The sequence below is a fragment of the Stegodyphus dumicola genome, chromosome 12, assembly GCF_044657685.1.
Source record: "Stegodyphus dumicola isolate Sdum_Otavi_A_Nest chromosome 12, ASM4465768v1".
NCBI classification, from domain to species: domain Eukaryota; kingdom Metazoa; phylum Arthropoda; class Arachnida; order Araneae; family Eresidae; genus Stegodyphus; species Stegodyphus dumicola.
The window spans coordinates 28,827,605-28,846,357 of NC_140779.1; the positions used below are offsets into that span (position 1 = coordinate 28,827,605).

General features: G+C 33.2%; 1 protein-coding gene across 2 annotated transcripts in view; it reads right to left on the reverse strand.

The window, feature by feature from the left end:
• LOC118204472 (A disintegrin and metalloproteinase with thrombospondin motifs adt-2-like) overlaps positions 1 to 18,753 on the reverse strand; it is a 209,312-nt gene that overhangs the window by 133,020 nt on the left and 57,539 nt on the right. For both annotated transcript variants that reach the window (XM_085827588.1, XM_085827587.1), the window contains exon 2: positions 5,158 to 5,233. In XM_085827588.1, the coding sequence (XP_085683714.1) occupies positions 5,158 to 5,233 (76 nt within the window). The remainder of the gene's footprint in view (positions 1 to 5,157; positions 5,234 to 18,753) is intronic.

An 18,753-nucleotide genomic window follows, 5' to 3' on the forward strand; every position in this document is an offset into this window, starting at 1 on the left:
TTAAAAAGTGATTCGCCGTTTGTAGTGAATCCACGCAAAATGCCAAAATGAAAGTAATAGCTTAATAGCCCATCCGGGGCAAATTGGCCCTTTGTGCTAAAAAACACATACACACATGAATTTCAGCTCACTGCTAGTTATGGTTTTTAATTAGTTTCATTATATGTTTGTTACACAATTGTTATTTCTCAATGTCAACCATTTCATTTAAATATTCAGATAATTTGCCTCAAAAACATTATTCCTTTGTTTGCACAAATTATGCATTATTAAATAGAAGATAAGAGGTATTCAAGATTACAATGGCATGAATTAATTTCACGCCTCAATTTATGAAATTGAAAATCAAAAATACCCGATATAAGCAGTGTGCTTAATAGCAAACTTGACATATAGCCCTCATTCTGAACGGAAACTTTAAAGGCCTAAACTTTTAAAACGCTACATTAAAAAAAAAAAAATCTGGTGTGGACACCACATAACTTCTTTCTACGGCCTATTAAATTACAGACAAATTTTGCTGCATTTCATTTAAACTTATTTCCTCGAATCTCATTAGAGATGTATTTTCCATTCAACTAATTCAGTCCTCACTTCACAGCGAGGCAGAAATACATAAAACTTTAAAACATCTTCATTAAAAATTGAAAAATGTAGAGAAACATAAAGCACCAAATACAGTTAAAACAGTTAGAAAACATTTTACAATTAGCATTAGAGTTTCTGCCCAAAAACAAGCAATTCAGCCAGCGACAAGAAGGCAGATTTTGTGGTGCACAAAACTCAAAGTTTACTTTTGGTTCCACTCCGCAAAAAGACACTGAAGGTGTAGAAACTGATTTAATCCACTATTCTGCTAAGTTTCAAATGTAAACAAATGGCTGCACCGTTAGGCCTAGTTGCATTTAAACAACTTTTAAATCTTTGGTAATTCTACGACTACTACATGCAGATTAACTAAAGGCATAAATTCCTTAACCGGAGCATAAGAACAACATAATTCATTCACTTTCAACACAAAAAAAGCACGCTCACCGTGCCGAGTAACAGTATGGTGAAGAATCATAAAATGTAGTCGTTATTTAAATTATCAGACGATAAGTTTAAAAAACAGGATCCATTTATTATTATTCAGGAGAAATAGCAGTTACAAAATCAGATATCCGGAGTAAATAAAAAGAATTACTAATAACTTTTTGTATGAAGTTTACTGCATCGTGACATTTAAGAAAAAGCCCCCGATATTCTTTTGTGAGTCTTTTTATAGCCTCTGGAAAGGCGGAGCTTCCAAGAAATGACGTCAGCCTCGTCAGCCAATCCAGTTCGCTTTAAATATTTCCAGAACATTGTATAACTGTACGTGTAGAAAAGGCGGGAAAAACAACTTGACTACGGGGTTGTGGATTTAATTCCAAGTACTTTCAAATAAGAGACCGTCGCCATTAAAAAGAACATAAAGGTAGAATTTTAAGTGTATTCTTGACTATGGAATTTTATTATTACATAAAATTTGTACATTTTATTATTATATATACATTTGATCTGGCCGATTACAAACAAAAAAGGAGGTGCACCATTACGCGTTATAGCAGTCTCACATACTAAATTTCAATGTTCTGAAGTTACTCGTTTTTGAGTTATGCAAGATATATGTATATGTAGGTATATATGCATCTTGTACAACCCAAGATCTCGTTTAAATCCATTTTAGATGCATTTATTAATTCGTTTTGGGAAAAGGAGACCTTTATTCTATCCATACGTACAGATGTCGAGCAAAAACATCGTTCAGATGGATTCAAAAGGGGTCAAAACGGATAATTTCGTTGAAACATGACCCGAAAATTTTCGCGTTTACGATACTTCCTTTACTTCGTACAAGGAAATAAAAATAATTTTTTCGACATTTCTAAAATTTTTAACAGAATTCAAAATTTAATTATTACATGCAAATTCCGCAATTTAGTTCTGAAATATCACACAATGAAAATTTACGTGTAGTAAATTGCGCTTAAAAATTTCTGCATTTTTAACGCTATAAAAACTGGCAGCATTAAAATACATCCATTTTCATACTTTATAAAGCTTTTTGTAATCGTTAACAATCATCTAAATTTAAATTACGTGATAGAATGGTTATTTAAATAAAGTTATTAGGACTAATTTAAATGCTAAAATGAGTGAGAAGTAAACTGCTAAAAAAACAATATTTTAAACTCCAAGTCATCTTATTAAACATATAAAGAAATATAAAACTACAGTATAAAACTAAAAGTAGATTATATTGCTGCTTCGTCATGATTGCATTGTTATTCTACATTGTACAGCTGTTAGTTCACGATTTAAAGTTTTTAACAGTTTTTAGAATTTTAATAATTTCATTAGTTAATCACACTTACCTGATGTGAGCATTGCCACTGCTGAAAATGTTCAAAAGACTATGACGGAAAGTAAATAAATAATAATAAAAAAAAAAAAATAGGATCCGTTGTGAAATGGTAGCTCAGAGATTATTTAAATTTGCCTTGGCTGATATCGCGGCTATCCAATCGCGGCTATTATGATGATACTTCTACAAATTTTATAAATTGCCATAAAATGTTTTATTACAAATCTTTTGGTACATTATGACTGGAGAATGCAACAATGGAAAAGAGTTATCTAGGCGGAAGGAACTTTATTTCCTTTACATCACGTCGATGGCCAAGTCAAAGCGCGCCATTTTCCAAGAGAGCAGTTAATCTGTACATGCTTCATGGGCTCTAAACAGGTTGTCAGTTGGAGTATTAATCTTTGCGGACAATTCTATGGACGTCAGTGGAATCAATGGTTGTTGTAAGAATAAACATTACGAATACGGCCTATTTGAACATCATTGCTGATCTGTTACATCTTTTTATGGTGTATTTTCCATCCAAAAATGGACTCATTCTATGGGTCCTAATCGTGCAAGGACTTGAGGAGTAAGCCTTCTTGTTGAAGTCTTTGTCTTCGAACTCGTTGGATATGAGATATCATTCAAATCTGGATAATCATGGAGCGGCAGCCGAGTGCTGAAAAGTAACCTTTTTGTAATCTATAGAAATTGCATAATCTCTGCTTATCTTCCTCCGAACCCTTACCATGACCTTTAGAATCTATGCCATGACAATTTACAGTTATTTGTGGATAAAGGTTGAGAAACAGTATTGTTACGAAATGTACAGGCGCGGTAAGATGGCTTCCCCGCAAAGCAGTTTTAGGGTTGTCATAAAATGGCAAGGAAAGGCAGGGCTCCCACATTTGGCGAAAAATAGCCCATTTGGCAACAAAATAGGCGATATACCATGGACATATGGAGAAGCTTCTGGAACGAATTCTTACCGGTTTAGACCAGAATGTTCTCAAACACAAGCCGAAAGTTTTTTTAAACCCTGCTGGTCCGCAGTCAGTTAGTGTGTCTCAGAGAGTGTGCCTCATCTAGCGAGCCGTGCGGAGTCGATCGAGTTGACAGCAGGGCAACGAGTGCCGAGTGGGTCGTCGAGTGCACCGAAGGAGTCTCTTAGTGTATCGCGGTTAGTGCATCATCGAGAGAGGGAGTTGAACTCCGGGAACGACTGAACCGAACAGTCGGGAGCTGCGCTCGTGTGTCTTCGAGTGCATCGCGAGTTGTAGTGTGGAGAGTCTCGAGAGTACGTGGAGTTCCGAGAACGACCAAGCAGAGTCAGGAGCTGTACTCTGGTGTTTTACAGGAAGCAGTCTCCACCGTTATTGCCTGACAGTGTACAGAAGGCTATGTCGCCGATTGTTCCAGCGTGTTTATAGTAGTTCATCGACGACTATAAAACGTGTTTTGGAGCTGCTCTGACAATACTGACTAATAAAATATGTTTCTATACTTCATCAAGTGTCGTCGTTATTCACTCCAAATCTACGAACCCCGTACGAACGTGAAGGAAGGATATAACGTAACAACTGGTGTCAGAGAAGACAAAACTGCAACAGTATATTGGAAATTGGTCATAATGTTTTGGCTAATTAGTGTATATTCAAAGACTATATTGCACAATATCACTAATTTCAGCTGACGGATGATTTTCTTTAAGGATATCCGACAAATGCAATAGCCATCAAAGTCTCCGAGCATGAAACTCATTCAGCATTGAGATACGCATTAAGGATCAAATCGTATCTTATCATTGAAAAATACAACTGAACTGAAAACACCCATCTTTCAGAAGTGTACATTTTTCAATTAAAATGGTGCTTCATTTCAATTGAAGTGTAGTCTGTTTTTCAAGTTTCAATTGCAGTATCAATTTTAACCCTACCGTCTAAATTCAATTCATATTACATTCGAAAACTGTTTATTTTTTCAACACAATATACTCCATTCTCTTAGACATGTGATGACCCCATGCTTAAATTTTAAAACTAATCTGTAACTAAATATAACTTATATTATTTTTTTAGTTTAATAAACACTAGTCAACTAGTACTTTACAGTGTGAGTACGTTATAATATTCTTTTCGAATTTTTAATTTTTCACTCGCAGAACACAGTTTAAAGACTACTAGTCTAAACCAAGATAAAGAAAGTTAATGATTAAGAACAAGATAAATGAATTTAGTAAGATAAAAATTATATAAATCCTGATGAATTAAAAAATTAAATAATTTTATTAAAAAAGTAAAATATATTTTGCTTTTAGAGTTTTATTCAATACACACGTATTCTTCAGATAAAGAGCTAATTGCCTTGAAATGGTGTTCACCTGTTACACGAAAAGATTATGAGTGAAAGAATTTAAAAAAAAAAAAAAGCCCCGGAAAGTGTGGATGTCTTTTTTATCCGATATTTATGTTGGCAACAGTATTTCCTTTGCTGCGACAAACATGTTCATTATGTCGACCGGACGCAAACCTTTTGTTGCATTCAAAAACCGAACATTAACTTTTCGTTGAATCAGCGATGACATTTTGGCTTTTACTTCGAAGAAAAAATAACTTTTTTTGCGATTTTTGGTTAGACGAATTTCTTAGCAAACGTATTAATGTTTTATTTTTGCACACAGTTTAATCAAGCATAAAACATTAAAAATAATTAGAAAAAGACATTGAAAATTTTGAATACTTTAAACAATTTTTCATCATTTAAAAAAGAAATTTCCGTGTTACCTGGTTTATTTGATCCTAAAAGAATCATTTTCTCTGTATCTGTGAAAAGGTTATGAAGAGATGATAATGCTAAGCTCTGCAAAAGATAAAGCAAAACTATTAGTTTTTTAAATTCTGATTAACAGTCATGTAATGATATTATACAGAAAACTTTAAAATTAAAAGAACTCAAACTTTTACAAAAATTGCAACCACTTCTTATGTGAACTTCAATCTCAATGAGGAGAGCGATTTTATTCGTATTGGTAACAAAACAAAAGAGTAAATTTAACCAAATGGCTTGTTATGCGGGAAAAACATCTGAAAGCTTCCAGAGTTTATATTACGCCCAAAGGAGCGTTTAATTTCATTTACACACACATGTACGTTTCGAGAGCATTTGGATTAATGTCACTTTGTTCTAGAAATATTTAAAAACAGCACATCTTACGAATTTCCAATCGATAGTCTCGCTCTCTGGAGATAAAAATGTTTTATTCCGTACAGTGTTGCCATTTCTCGCTTTGAAATCGCTGAGTTTGTTAATCAAAAATTCGCTGAAGCTTTATAAAACATAAAATAGACAATAAAACAAATTCCAATTCGATCATCCAGGCGCCTTATTCAAATTTTTATGTCTCTATGTACCGTTGTTTTTTCACAGTGCGAGAAACATACTACATACATTCCTGCAGATTCTTCGTTATTTAATTTCTTTAAATATAATACAGGGCGATAATATTTGGTGGCAAAAGTTTGAAAAGTGAAATTGCAATTTTCGTGAAACGACACAAAATGCAGTTTCCAAACTAACAGCCTTTCTAGGTTAACGCCCCTTTGGCCTTAAAAAAAAGAAAATACCGTCGAAAGAGGAGAAAGCTTGCTGTATGGGAAAACTCCAATTCTTTGGAAAAGCAGTTTGCCATTCAAAATCTCAAAACATCAAAAAATATATTAATAAAAGCTAAAATACGTAAAATATCACAAAACTCTAAAAATGACAATGATTCTATAGCAGATATGTAACATATATCTGCTATAGAATCATCATCGTTAGAAACACCTTTTATAAATTACAAAGACCTTCTCGATCTGTAGGAAAAGGACGCATTGTGCAGCTAGTGAAATCACCAGACCTAAATCCTACATAGCATTTTTTGGTATGCTTAAAACGAGCCATAGACGACACGCTCTCAGAAGCTCCCAGGAATTATACTTTACTCGTTTTAGAAGAAGGGGACTTGTTGCTGTAAGTTAAGATCAAGAATCTAATTTACAAACTGAGATCCCTTCATGGGACATGTAAAGCTGTGCAATGTGCCTTTTTTACTTCCTTGTACGAAGTAAAGGAAGTATAGTAATCGCGAAAAGTTTCAGGCAGCATATTTCAACGAAAATATCCATTTTGACCGCGAGTAGCCTCAGAACGTTGAAATTTTGTATATAGGACTACTATATCACGTAGATGTGCACCTCGTATTTTGGTTGCAATGCGTCCCGCCAAACGTATATAAATATATTTAAATATATATCCACTCTGTTACCCGGCTCAGTGATCTCAGTTTCTTTACTCTTATATGTTTGTAAATTGTACATTTTTTGCTTTAAAAATGATTAAATTATGATGTTTTTATCTTCCGGTTAAGGTTTTTATGCCTTTAGTAAATCTGTGTGCAATATTTTTAGAATTATCAACAATTTTAAAGTTGTTTAAGTGCAGCTAAGGATTTTCTTTTGACGGCGGCCATTGATTGTTTACATTTGAAACAGCAGACTAGTGGGTTTTTTGCCCATCTAGAGAAACGTAGTTTCGATAGTTGAACAAAGTTCAAAAAGTTTCGTAGTTCAACAAAGATAACGCCTTCATTTATTATTGCGAATTCAATCATGCTTAATCCTTTCTGGAATTTTTTCGAGGAAATAAGTGTTTAGGATTTACTTCGTAATTTTTAATATAGATTTTTTGAGTTTTTATGTATTTTTGCCTTGTCGCGAAGTGAGAACTGATTTAATTGAATGAAAAATACTCAATCGTCTGTGAAAAAGTGTTTCTTTTGTGTTTTGTTTGCTTAATTTCTTTTATACATCGTTCTAGCTTTAATATAGTATTTGGATAGAATATGTGCAAAGATTAGATAATTCTTTAAATGGTATAAATTTTGTGCATTCTGAGTTATAATATAAACGAAATGTAATACTGTTAAGTGAACCTAGCGCCAGAGTGTCGCTATGGTAAACAAATAGAGTGAATTTTAAAGAATGCATTTATTCTATTGTGTTTTATGCGCTATCGGCGAAGTAGATTTAATTCAATCCAATAAGTTTAAACGAAATGCAAGAAAAAATAAGTATAATTTAATATTCCTTACAAGGAAGTCATGTGGTGTACACATCAGATTTTTAATTAATAGCTTGGCTCTTCTGCAAATATGCGGCTCCATGCCTTGGTCGCTTTAGTTTCCATCTGCGTGTAGCAAAAGCATTTTAACCATTGTTTATTTTGTTATGCAACTACTTGCTGTCTCACAGTATTAAGCATCCGTATATGAAATGTGTACGAATAAATCCGTGTACGAATAAATCCGTGTACGAATATGTACAGAAGATATTCGTACATTTTTAAGATTTTCGTTTTAATTACAGCAATATTTTACTTAAAACGTTTGTGTTTTCAGTGTTCCATTTTGATAACCATTATTCTTAAATATCTTTATAAATTCTAAAATCCCATCTTATCGAAATTGAAACTATTGTTAATACACATGCCGTAATATCTATAAATAGTCTCATTTTTGATAGATAATTACCAAAGACAAGGCATGGCAACTATGAATAGGAAGTGGCGAAAAAACGTGCGTCATAATCATTGACTTCAATGTGCTTGTTTTATACTCATCGTCGTCATGAAGGAAAAAAATGAATGATTATTTTTTGCTGCAGTTATCTAATTGCATTTTTCTAGTTGGTATTCCAATGCTTCTATCTATATGCCATAAGTTAAAAATGCACGTTTTTTGAGAGAAATATACGTTACAATTATTACTTAAAAAGCCCTAGCTAGATTGCTTTTATGCTTTTAAAACTTTTCACTTTTAAATGTTGGAATCTGCATTCCAACATTTAAAAGTTGTGATTCATTAGGAGCGATGTCACCGATTCATATGCTTGTGGAAGTAAAAATATTTATCATTCTTGCTCAATAATGGCGTGTTAGTAACACTGCAAAAAAAGCCTTCCTCGGTTTCTGACTGCAGGAGATTTCGTAGTTTGTATCCCTGTATAACACTGACAGTATCCCTTTAAAACAAATTGACGGTAGGCTTTCTCTTTAAGGAGCCGCTGATGTTTAATGCGAAGGATTACAAACGGAAGTGGGAAGATGTTATAGAACTAATGAAATAAAAATGATTTTACAATCATATGTATTTCCTTATATTTTATATCACATTTATTATTATTATTTTTGTTAAATTTATAATTATTTTATTGCATTTATTATATTATTTATTCTAATTATTCTTAAATGACCTAGGTCATTTTAGAATGATTATAATAAATAATATAATAAATGCAAAATCTTAAATTGGTCGATGATATGAGAAATTAGATACACAGTTTAATACATCTGCAGTTATACTCCAGTAAATGTTAAATTTATAAATGACTTATCAATTGTACTTGGATATTTTCTTGATATCATATTGGGATTAGAATGATATTTTCTAAAATCAAATGCGTTTTCATTTCGTATAAAATACAGCAGCCACCACCCGAAGACACTGACTGTCTACCAGAGGACCTTGCCACTCACACGAGGTTGCGCATGCGCAAGGAACTTCGACGTCACCAAAATTTCGCTATTTTTGACGCGTTACTATGCATATATACCCTTTATTCAAATTAAAAAAAAATTGTGTATGTGTGCTAATGTGCTGTTTCATTCTGCCTCATGTGTTTAGATTAGTTGTAACATTTGTAATTTCGAAGATACTTGTATAAGCATTCCCGCACACTTCAAATATCGTCTTGAGTTTTGCCTTCCCATCAGACCATTATAGAGGAACGTAACCCCACATTAAAAGTCTTCCATGAAGTCTGATAGGCATTGAAGTATCTGGTATGTAAATATAAGAAAATAACACTTCTCTGACTCCAATAGAACCAATATTTTATTCCTTACGAAGTTATAGATTCCTATTCATGAAATTTATTTACATTTTACATGCACGTCGAATCGAGTGACAGAAAACCGAACTTTGTTTTCTTCGTTCTTCGCGGAGACTAGAAAGTGTTGCCATTCCGTTTTAACTAAATTTAATTAGAAACTTGGCGGAACTGAAGCGACACTCCAGACATCTTATCCTGTGTTTTAATTAGCCAAACAGTCATTCTTCATTTGTAAAACCAGACTAAACACAACGCAATTTTAAGTCAGATTTCGTTAGATATTCTGTTAATATCTGAAAAATTCCATTACAATTTCCCCATCCCCCCCCCGACTTTCCATGTTTTAAATGCTGTTCCATTCAAATATATTTTTAAGGACATTTTCAAAGAGCAATACTTTAGGAAATCGAATGTTGCATAAGTTTTTTTTTTTCCAAATAATCTGCTTCTATTTTGTTTAATAAGAATTTCATTATTATTCTATTGCTATTAACAAGACTCCATCTTTCCCATGAACACCTAACAGTTTCGTAAAGTATTTGATAACATGTGTTATTAAAGCAGGGAGTAATGTTTCAAAACAAAGTACAACCAGCCAAGGGTCAACAAATCTGATGACATCACGGCTTCAAAAGCTGACAAAAATCCCTCTCAGCATAAATCCTTAACGTGATCCAAGGTCTTCAACTTTTGTTCCGTCTGCTTGAGCCAGAACATTATATTTTTATTAATTCATTTCTTTTCCTTCTTGAATGATCAACCAAGAGTTGCTTCCGTAATAACAATTATTGTCTGCAACTGAGGGCGCGGCTGTTTTCGACGTTTTGAGTACAGTTAACACTTCTTATATCAAATTTCCCTGTTGGGAAAAAAAGATCGGTGCAGGTTTCTTTTCAAAAAAGAACTTGTATGCTTGGTTTCCTGTAATAAAGGATCCAATAGTGTTTCTTTGAGAGCTTTCAAAGAATTAAGTATTTTTTTATTATTATTATAATTGTTATAAAATGGCTGTGTCTCAGTTAACACAATCGCTGCTTGACAACTTCACCGGTATTTTTGTTGAGATTTACTATTTTGTGAGAGTCTCAAAGGTATGAACTGCTAACGGTTTTGCTCGCTTTATTGTTACTGCTAACGTTAAAGAAAGTTCTGAATAGTTTTGGATTTCAGTGACTTTCACTGTTAAAATGGTTTCCGTTTCTGGCTTCTTTCAGTTTTGGAATAATTTTTTAATTCAGCAATTTTTACTTTTAAATTATTGGCATTTCTGCTTTCTTTTTATTTAAATTTATCCTAATGTAGCTAAATTAATGCAAATAAATTTACAAATTCATTCAAATAATTTGGAAGTACCACAAGAAAATTTACTTTCGGGTAAAGATGGGGTCTGTATAGCTTTAAATTCATCTCAGTCTGTTAAAATATTATTTATTTCAGCCAAACGTTTTGTTCAAATAGCTATTCACTAGCTTAAATTGTTAAATGATTGGCCAAATCCATTGAAATGTTCTTTACTTCATAATTAATTCTGCTAGAATTTCAAACATTTTCATGTAAATATGATAAATATATGTCTATTTGTTCTTTAAAATAAATTTCTAAATTATTTTTGAATTTTCAATTTTTGTATATGTAAGGGTAAACTAATCCGTAAAAATTCATACAAATGCAATAAAGGACTAATAATAATAAAATGTTTCACCTAAAAGCTCATTTGTATGTTCCTTAAAAGATTTATATTTCCTAGAAAAATCTTTTAAAGTTCTAGAATTTATGCTTTAATTTACATTTATGTTGTTGCTGTTATCAAGACTAGAATCAAGAACATTCTGGCTGCAGATACTTTTATAGCAAGCAAAGCTATACGACGTCCACACAATAATTCCCACGAAACTTTCAGGAGTGATCAAGTATGTAAAAAAACATTAAGTGAAAAATGTGGCAATTCACAATCGCTCGTAAACCCGAGAAGAGGGTGTACAAAGCAGCGTAAAAACTTGCAATATTTGTAGTTATAGATTACCAGCGTAATGCATCTGGATGGTTGTAAAGATCGTGACTTGTAAAGATCATGACTTGTGAAGATCGTGACTTAAAGAGAACGTGAAATATAAATAATAGGACAAGAACTTGCATTTAAAGTGTGGCAACAAGAAGAGGATTCGAAAGATTTTTATATATTTTGTTTTAGAGAGTTTAAGATTTTTTAGTTTTTTTGAATAGTTGTAAGAGTTTTAACTGCGGTAGTTAGGAGTTTAAAATTTTGATAGTTTAGAGCTGCAGTATTTATTTTTTTGGCTCTGTTTTAAAATTTAAATAAAAGTATTTTGTTTATTCTGAAAAATTAGCTTTATTCTTCCTACAAGATTCAATATTCATTATATTGAAATAAGGAAAGGATCTTTACTATGGTTATATGCATTTTGTCGTCAAGAGAGATCACATAGCAACCCCTAATAAAGTTGCGCATGTCGCACTTGACAAAGTGCACTTACATTTGGCCACGGCAAAGTAATACGGAGGGAGGAGTCAAAGTTATGAGCAAAACTAATGCCTGTACCACCGGATATATAATGACAACACTAGACTCGAAGGTAAGAGCTTTTCATATGTCAAGGTAAGGTACAGGGGAAAGTATAAGGGACACCATCGATGTACCATGGGTCAACAATGGGTATAATAATGATTTAGGACATAAAGAGATTACAGTACAGTTTCAATGCAATTTGAAATTCAAAAATTAAATTGAGAACATCTGTTTTGATGTAACGCAAATAACAGATAAACACAATGAGATAGATATAATAAGAACTGGGAACGCATGGTTACAATGAATTGTAATAGTAATCCTAAAGAGATATTCACGGGATCGGATCATTTGAGAATAACATGAATCAGATCATTTGAGAAAAACACTATGAGTAAGATTTTGAGAGTTCAGGGATTTGAAAATGCAAAAACTGGGAATACAGAAAATGATTTTGTTTTGAAACGAAGACAATTAAAAAAAATCTGAAAGCTTTCAGATTTTACATTACGCCCAAAGGGTCGTTTCTTTAACGTTTTGTATGTTACCTTAAAATACTAAATGCCATATATTAATAATAATAATATTAAACTATAAAATTCAGTTCAACAGCAATATCGCAAAATAATTTTAAAATGAGCATACCTTTACAATTTCCGATAAACAGTCTAGCTCGTTGGAGATAAAAATATCTTTTTTCCGTACAGTGTTGCCATTGCTTGCTTTGAAATCGTTGAGTTTATTAATCAAAAATTCGTTCAAGCTTTACAAAATAAGAAACAGAAAATAAAACAAATTCTAGATTCCAAGTTTGATCTTCCAAATGACCATATATTCGGGTGGAAACATACATACATTTATGCAGATTCTTCATTATTTTTAAATTTCTTTGAATATAATACAGGGCTGTAATATTTGGTGGCAACAATTTGAAAAGTTTGAAAAGTGATGGCATTTATAGTAAACCAACGAGAAATGCCAAAACGAAGTAAATAGCACTTCTGGGCTAAAAATTCATAAAATGGTATGCTGGAGCAGGTTATTACAATTTGTAAAGTTCACCATTGGAATCCTTATGAAGATATCCATGGAATTGAAAGTTCGTTAAATTTATGCAACATACTTGAAAAAGATCTAGGCCGTAGGAAGACAGTCGTTGCACAATTTTTTGAAACTTGGTTTACTGATGTTTTATCAGAAAACTTTGGAAATCAGCTTGTGGGGAGTTTATGTGATTATCCTCAGTTTACGGGCATGAGAAAATGCAATGATCAGGAGCTTCCGGTATCCCACGTACGTAGATGTTAGAGTTTACCATTTTTCTTGTCACGCGCAGTATAAAACACAGAGTAAAATTTATGTCTAGAATGCAGAGGCGTTTGAGGCGATGAAGGAAATATGTACTGAATTTAAAACTGGGATAGCTGTTTTTTGGTACATTAACCAGTAGAGAATTGCGATTACCATGTTACAATTTTTTTGGAGTGTTACAAACATGTCATCATCTTGTCGGACATTTTTACATAGCTTCTATAATTAAGACATAATAACACGCCGAACAAATACTAATTCAGAAGTCAAACAACAAAAATCAACGTTATATTTTCAAAATTTTCATAGGACTACCGTATTTTTCGCCGTATAAGACGCACCGGCATATAAGACGCACCCAATTTTAAAAGAGGCAAATCTAGAAAAAAAAGATTATGAACCAAATTCTGTAGTAAAATATTTTATATCAACTGTATAAAGTTAACAGCAGTTTAAGAAAAATTTTATGTCAACCATGTAACATACTAAGAGCTATCTTTAATCTCTTCATAAATCTATAGCACCACGATGGTGATCCGGTGAAATCTTGAATGCCTTTCTCCACAGCAATGCGTTTGGCCTCATAGATTATCATTTTTGTTGAGACAGAAAGTCCATTTTGCCAGTGACGTGTGATCCACTCCTTTACTTCTACCTCTAACTCTGGCCACTTTGCAGTTGGTCCACGCAAGGTGTGCTTGCTTTTATCCAACTTTTGGAACTGATCCTCCTGTTTCCTCCACTCTCTTATCATTTTCTCAGTTGGAGGTGGCCCAAAGTGTCTCTCCGCTGCTCTGTTTCCATGCTCCTTAGCAAATTTTATTACTTCCAGCTTGAAAGCAACTTTATATGCCAGTCTCTTCTGCTTCGACATCTTGATGGGGTGGTATGAAATGTGATATATTTCATTCAGATATACCATACTACATATATCACAGCTCACAGCTATTCGCGTCTCCGCTTGCTCCCGCACTGCGATTGGCTGAGCGAAGAGACGCGTGCCCTCACCCGCTCCCGCGCTGGCTTACGAGACTCTAAAAAGTGCACAAAGCCAGCGCGGGAGCGAGCGAAGGCACGCGCCTCTTCGCTCAGCCAATCGCAGCGCGAGGCAGAAACCGTCCAAATACAGTGCGAGGCAGAGCGGGGCTTCCTGGTCTCAGACGGCGCCAAGAGGTGGAAGGGAACGGAGTGGCCGAGTATTCCTGCGGTAAGGTATGTATGCAGAGGTGGAGGGGCAGCGGAGGGCCATGGTGGGCTTTTGTATTTGCCGTATAAGACGCAGGCACTTTCCCCCCTGATTTTATGGAGAAAAAGTGCGTCTTATACGGCGAAAAATACGGTAGTTTCGATGGCTTCACTGAACCACCATCCTCAGCTGTAAAACCGCAAATGAACAATATAGGAAATAATGATTAGATAAGATAAGAAAGCCTGGACAAGAATAAGCAAGTGGCGCCATCTGTTAATGAAACCAGAACTAAAACATAATTTCTTTAAAGGCCGAAGGCAAAGTTGGATTGGAATTAGGATCGTTAACTAGAACAGAAAGATTTTTTTGAATGTGAAATGTCTCTAGAAAATCCAGTTCTCCAATGAAAGATGTTTTCTGAATAATTTTGCAGCAGAAAAATTGAAAGTGTGAGTTTCAGACCAACAATGTTGAGAAACAGAAGACTTATATTTATGGTTATCATAAAACGTACTTAACATTACGAACTAATCAACACACTACCTGATAGTTGTCAACATGCCCATGCTTTACATCATATTATTAAGCAACATCCACTGCCTTATTTATACTATTACAAATGCTATACGGCTTTCGTGCCATCTGCCAAAAATACATTTAAACCGCAACGACTACAATTCACAGATATATTAAGTTATCCTGTCTATGGCTATAAGTACTGAAAGTGCACGCGCCACTTTATAAGTCCTATTTTGGGGGATTGCAAAATATCATATTTTTACCATTCTTGTTTTGTTCACATGCTTGATAATTCCTGAAAGTTATGTGGTGTCTTTTGTCAGAAAGTTCCCTTGTAAGTGATCAATCGTGCTCTCTTTACTTTGTTTTAATGTCTTTCTCATGTTTATTATCAGGCAAGCACTTCATAAAAAATTTTATTAATGTACGCATCCATACCGCGTAAGATTTCGGCAGCAAGAAGTCTGTTTAGAAATTGTTGTTGACATTCAGAGCGATATGAGAGATGCAATGGTCGCCCAAAAGCGTATGAGAACTCTTACATCAAAGGAAATAAACGTAAAATCTTTCTTATCAATATGTAAAATATTAATAATTGAAAATTTAATTACTAAACCCTTCGGATTACTTTGCTTAGCGCTCAGTTTCTTCTAATTTCAAGACGGAGCAAATGAACAGACTTGAAGTCGTTTTCAAATAATTTTATATTAAGAACTTTTATCATGGAGTAGGAATTTTGTCTTTAAAAAGACTCTTGATTACGTGATAAAAAAATAAAATCATCTCGAGACAGAGTTATTTCGGAAATAACATTGGAATACACAGTGTTTGTAATTATTCATATCGTAAAATTGCATAATTCCAACATGTAGATGATAAAAAAGATTTGATTTCTTATTTAAGAAAAGAGTATTCATTATTTGAGTTTCACTTAATGATTTATATCTAACATTACGCCAAACGAAGGTTTTAACTATCTCTCTATTAGTAACTTTACTGAAATTTTAAGGCTTATTGCGTGTGTTTTGCTGCCTGTAAATTGTAACACTTCTGAAACACTCTAAACAAAGATGAGACTAATCAGTAAAGAGAACTCGGTTCCTGTCCGTGGTTCTCCAACCATGATTATCTCTGCACTGCTATAACCGGGCGCCTTTTGCAGCCCCCGAGTTAGAAGGATACAAATCATGGGTTTCCTTGCATGCCATCTTCCACACAGCCTGCTACTCACGGTATATGCGGATAATCGAAATCCTGTAGCTGCAGAAAACTTCTAAGCAACTTGGGTGATATAAATGATCGATTTTCTTTTAGAATCGTAGCCAGTGTACGGTCCTGAAAATTTTTTGTGACTCGTTTTTGACTTTGACCTGGTTATCTGTCTACATAACGATGTCTTAATTGTTTTTATGTTCTTTAGATGATTCTTTCGGCTACTTTTAGTCTTTGTAGACAGGAATCAGGACCTGTCCTGCTTACCAGTATTCCAGTGGCATACGATTTCTCGCTGTCCATTAATTGCCTTCTCAACAACATTTTCACCTTTCACATGTCAATAATTTATTTAACTATTCGTACACAATCCTTGAAATTAGAATCTAAAGCACCTCCTTGAAATCCCTTCCACACGTGCGGAAAAAATAGTCATAAATTTTGCAAATATTCTTCTGATAAAGATGAATTCCGTTGGTCTACGTGATCGTAACAACCTTGAATTACCAACCATGTTTCACTGAATATCACCTAATAGAATTAACATAAAGTAACAATAACATTTGAGCTGTTATTATCTGAGAACAGAAATTAGATTTTGAAATAAAGAAAGCAGAAATAAGCGGTGAAAAAAGCAGAGAACAGAAATTGCACGAAAAATATAGTTTCCGTATAGTAATAATTTTGTTTGCACATTATATTTTTAAAAATTTCTAAAGAATGAGATCTTGAAAAGAAATTAAGAGAATGAAGCCTAATTTGAATTCGGGAATTATCTGATAAGTTTCTCTTTTATGTAAATTTTGCTATAAAGCCCAGGTTAAAAGAATGAGCGAAATCACGTTAACGGAGTAAGTAAACAAAGTAATTTTAACTCACTTATTAGCGAACGTGAAAAAAATGTTAGACTATAAGATAATAAAATCATCAAAATTAATAAAATATCAATTGCATAATTTTTCTTACTAAACATTTTATTAATTTTTTTTAAAGAAAATATTTAAGCTATTGAATAGTCCTTTTATCCTTCATCTTGCAATGCAATTAGCACTGGCTGGTAAAATGTTTTCCAATCAATATCCGAAATTCTATTCAGTATAAAAATAAGCATCAAACAAATGTTTCTAGAATGTTGAAATGTAATTGAGACTTTATAAAGTTCTCTTAAAATTACTTCTTTAACTTTTCTTCTAATGTAATATTTTTCTCTTTCTCTTAAATTTTTACTTCCTTGTACGAAGCAAAAAGGAAGTATTGTAATCGCGAAAAGTTTCAGGCAGCATATTTCAACGAAAATATCCATTTTGACCGCATTCGAATACAATTTAACGATATTTTTGCTTGATATCTGTACGTAAGGACAGAATAAAAGACTCATTTCCTCCAACAAATTATAAAACTGCTTTTGGCGTCTGTACGAACGTATGTACGTACGTGCGTACGTACCTATATACGTACGTATCTCCCATAACTCAAAAACGAGTAGCCTCAGAACGTTGAAATTTTGTATATAAGACTGCTATAAGATGTAGATGTGCATCTCGTATTTTGGTTGCAATCGGCCGCACCAAACGTATATAAATATATTTATATATATCCACTCTGTTACCCGGCTCAGTGATCTCAGTTTCTTTACTCTTATATGTGTGTAAATTGCACATTTTTTTGCGTTAAAAATGATTGAATTATGTTGTTTTTATCTTCTGGTTAAGATTTTTATGCCTTTAGTAAATCTGTATGCAATATTTTTTATAATTATCATCAATTTTAAAGTTGTTTAAGTGCCTCTAAGCCTTTTTTTGATGGCGGCCATTGATTGTTTACATTTGAAACAGCAGACTAGTGGATTTGTTGCCAATCTGGAGAAACTTACCTTCGCAACAACAAAGATAGCGCCTTCAGTTATTATTGCCAATTAAATCATGCTTAATCTTTTCTGGAATTTTTTCGAGGAAATAAGTGTTTAAGATTTACTTCGTAAGTTTTAATATAGATATTTTGAGTTTTTATGTATTTATGCCTTCTCGCGAAGTGAGAACTGAATTAATTGAATGAGAAATGTTCAATCGTCTGTGAAAACTGTTTCTTTTTTGTTTTGTTTGCTTAATTTCTTTTATACATCATTCTAGCTTTATTATAGTATTTGAATAGAACATGTGGCAACGATTAGATAATTCTATTCTTTAAATGATATAAATTTTGTGCATTATGAGTTATAATATGAACGATGTATAATACTGTTAAGTGAATCTAGCGCCAGAGTATCGCTATGGTAAACAAATACTAGAGTGAATTTTAAAGAATGCATTTATTCTATTGAGGTTTATGCGCTGTCGGCGAAGTAGATTTAATTCAATCCAATAAGTTTAAATGAAATGCAAGAAAAAGTGCGTATAATTTAATATTCCATAGAAGGAAGTCATGTGGTGTACACATCAGATTTTTTTATCAATTTTCACAATCATTAGATAACAGGGAAAACCATACCCTCGCCAGCTAGAAATGGAGTTAAAGATGTCCCATTTCTAGATATATCTCCTGACTATTATATCAGAATTACAAATATGAGAAAATATCTTTAATTCCTTGTGTTCTCAAAAGATAACTAAAAGAAGAGGATTAATCAGCTAAGCTACTGCGCAAAAGAAAAAAAATGAAACAGTTCTATATCTCCCGTTCTATTGGGTCGATT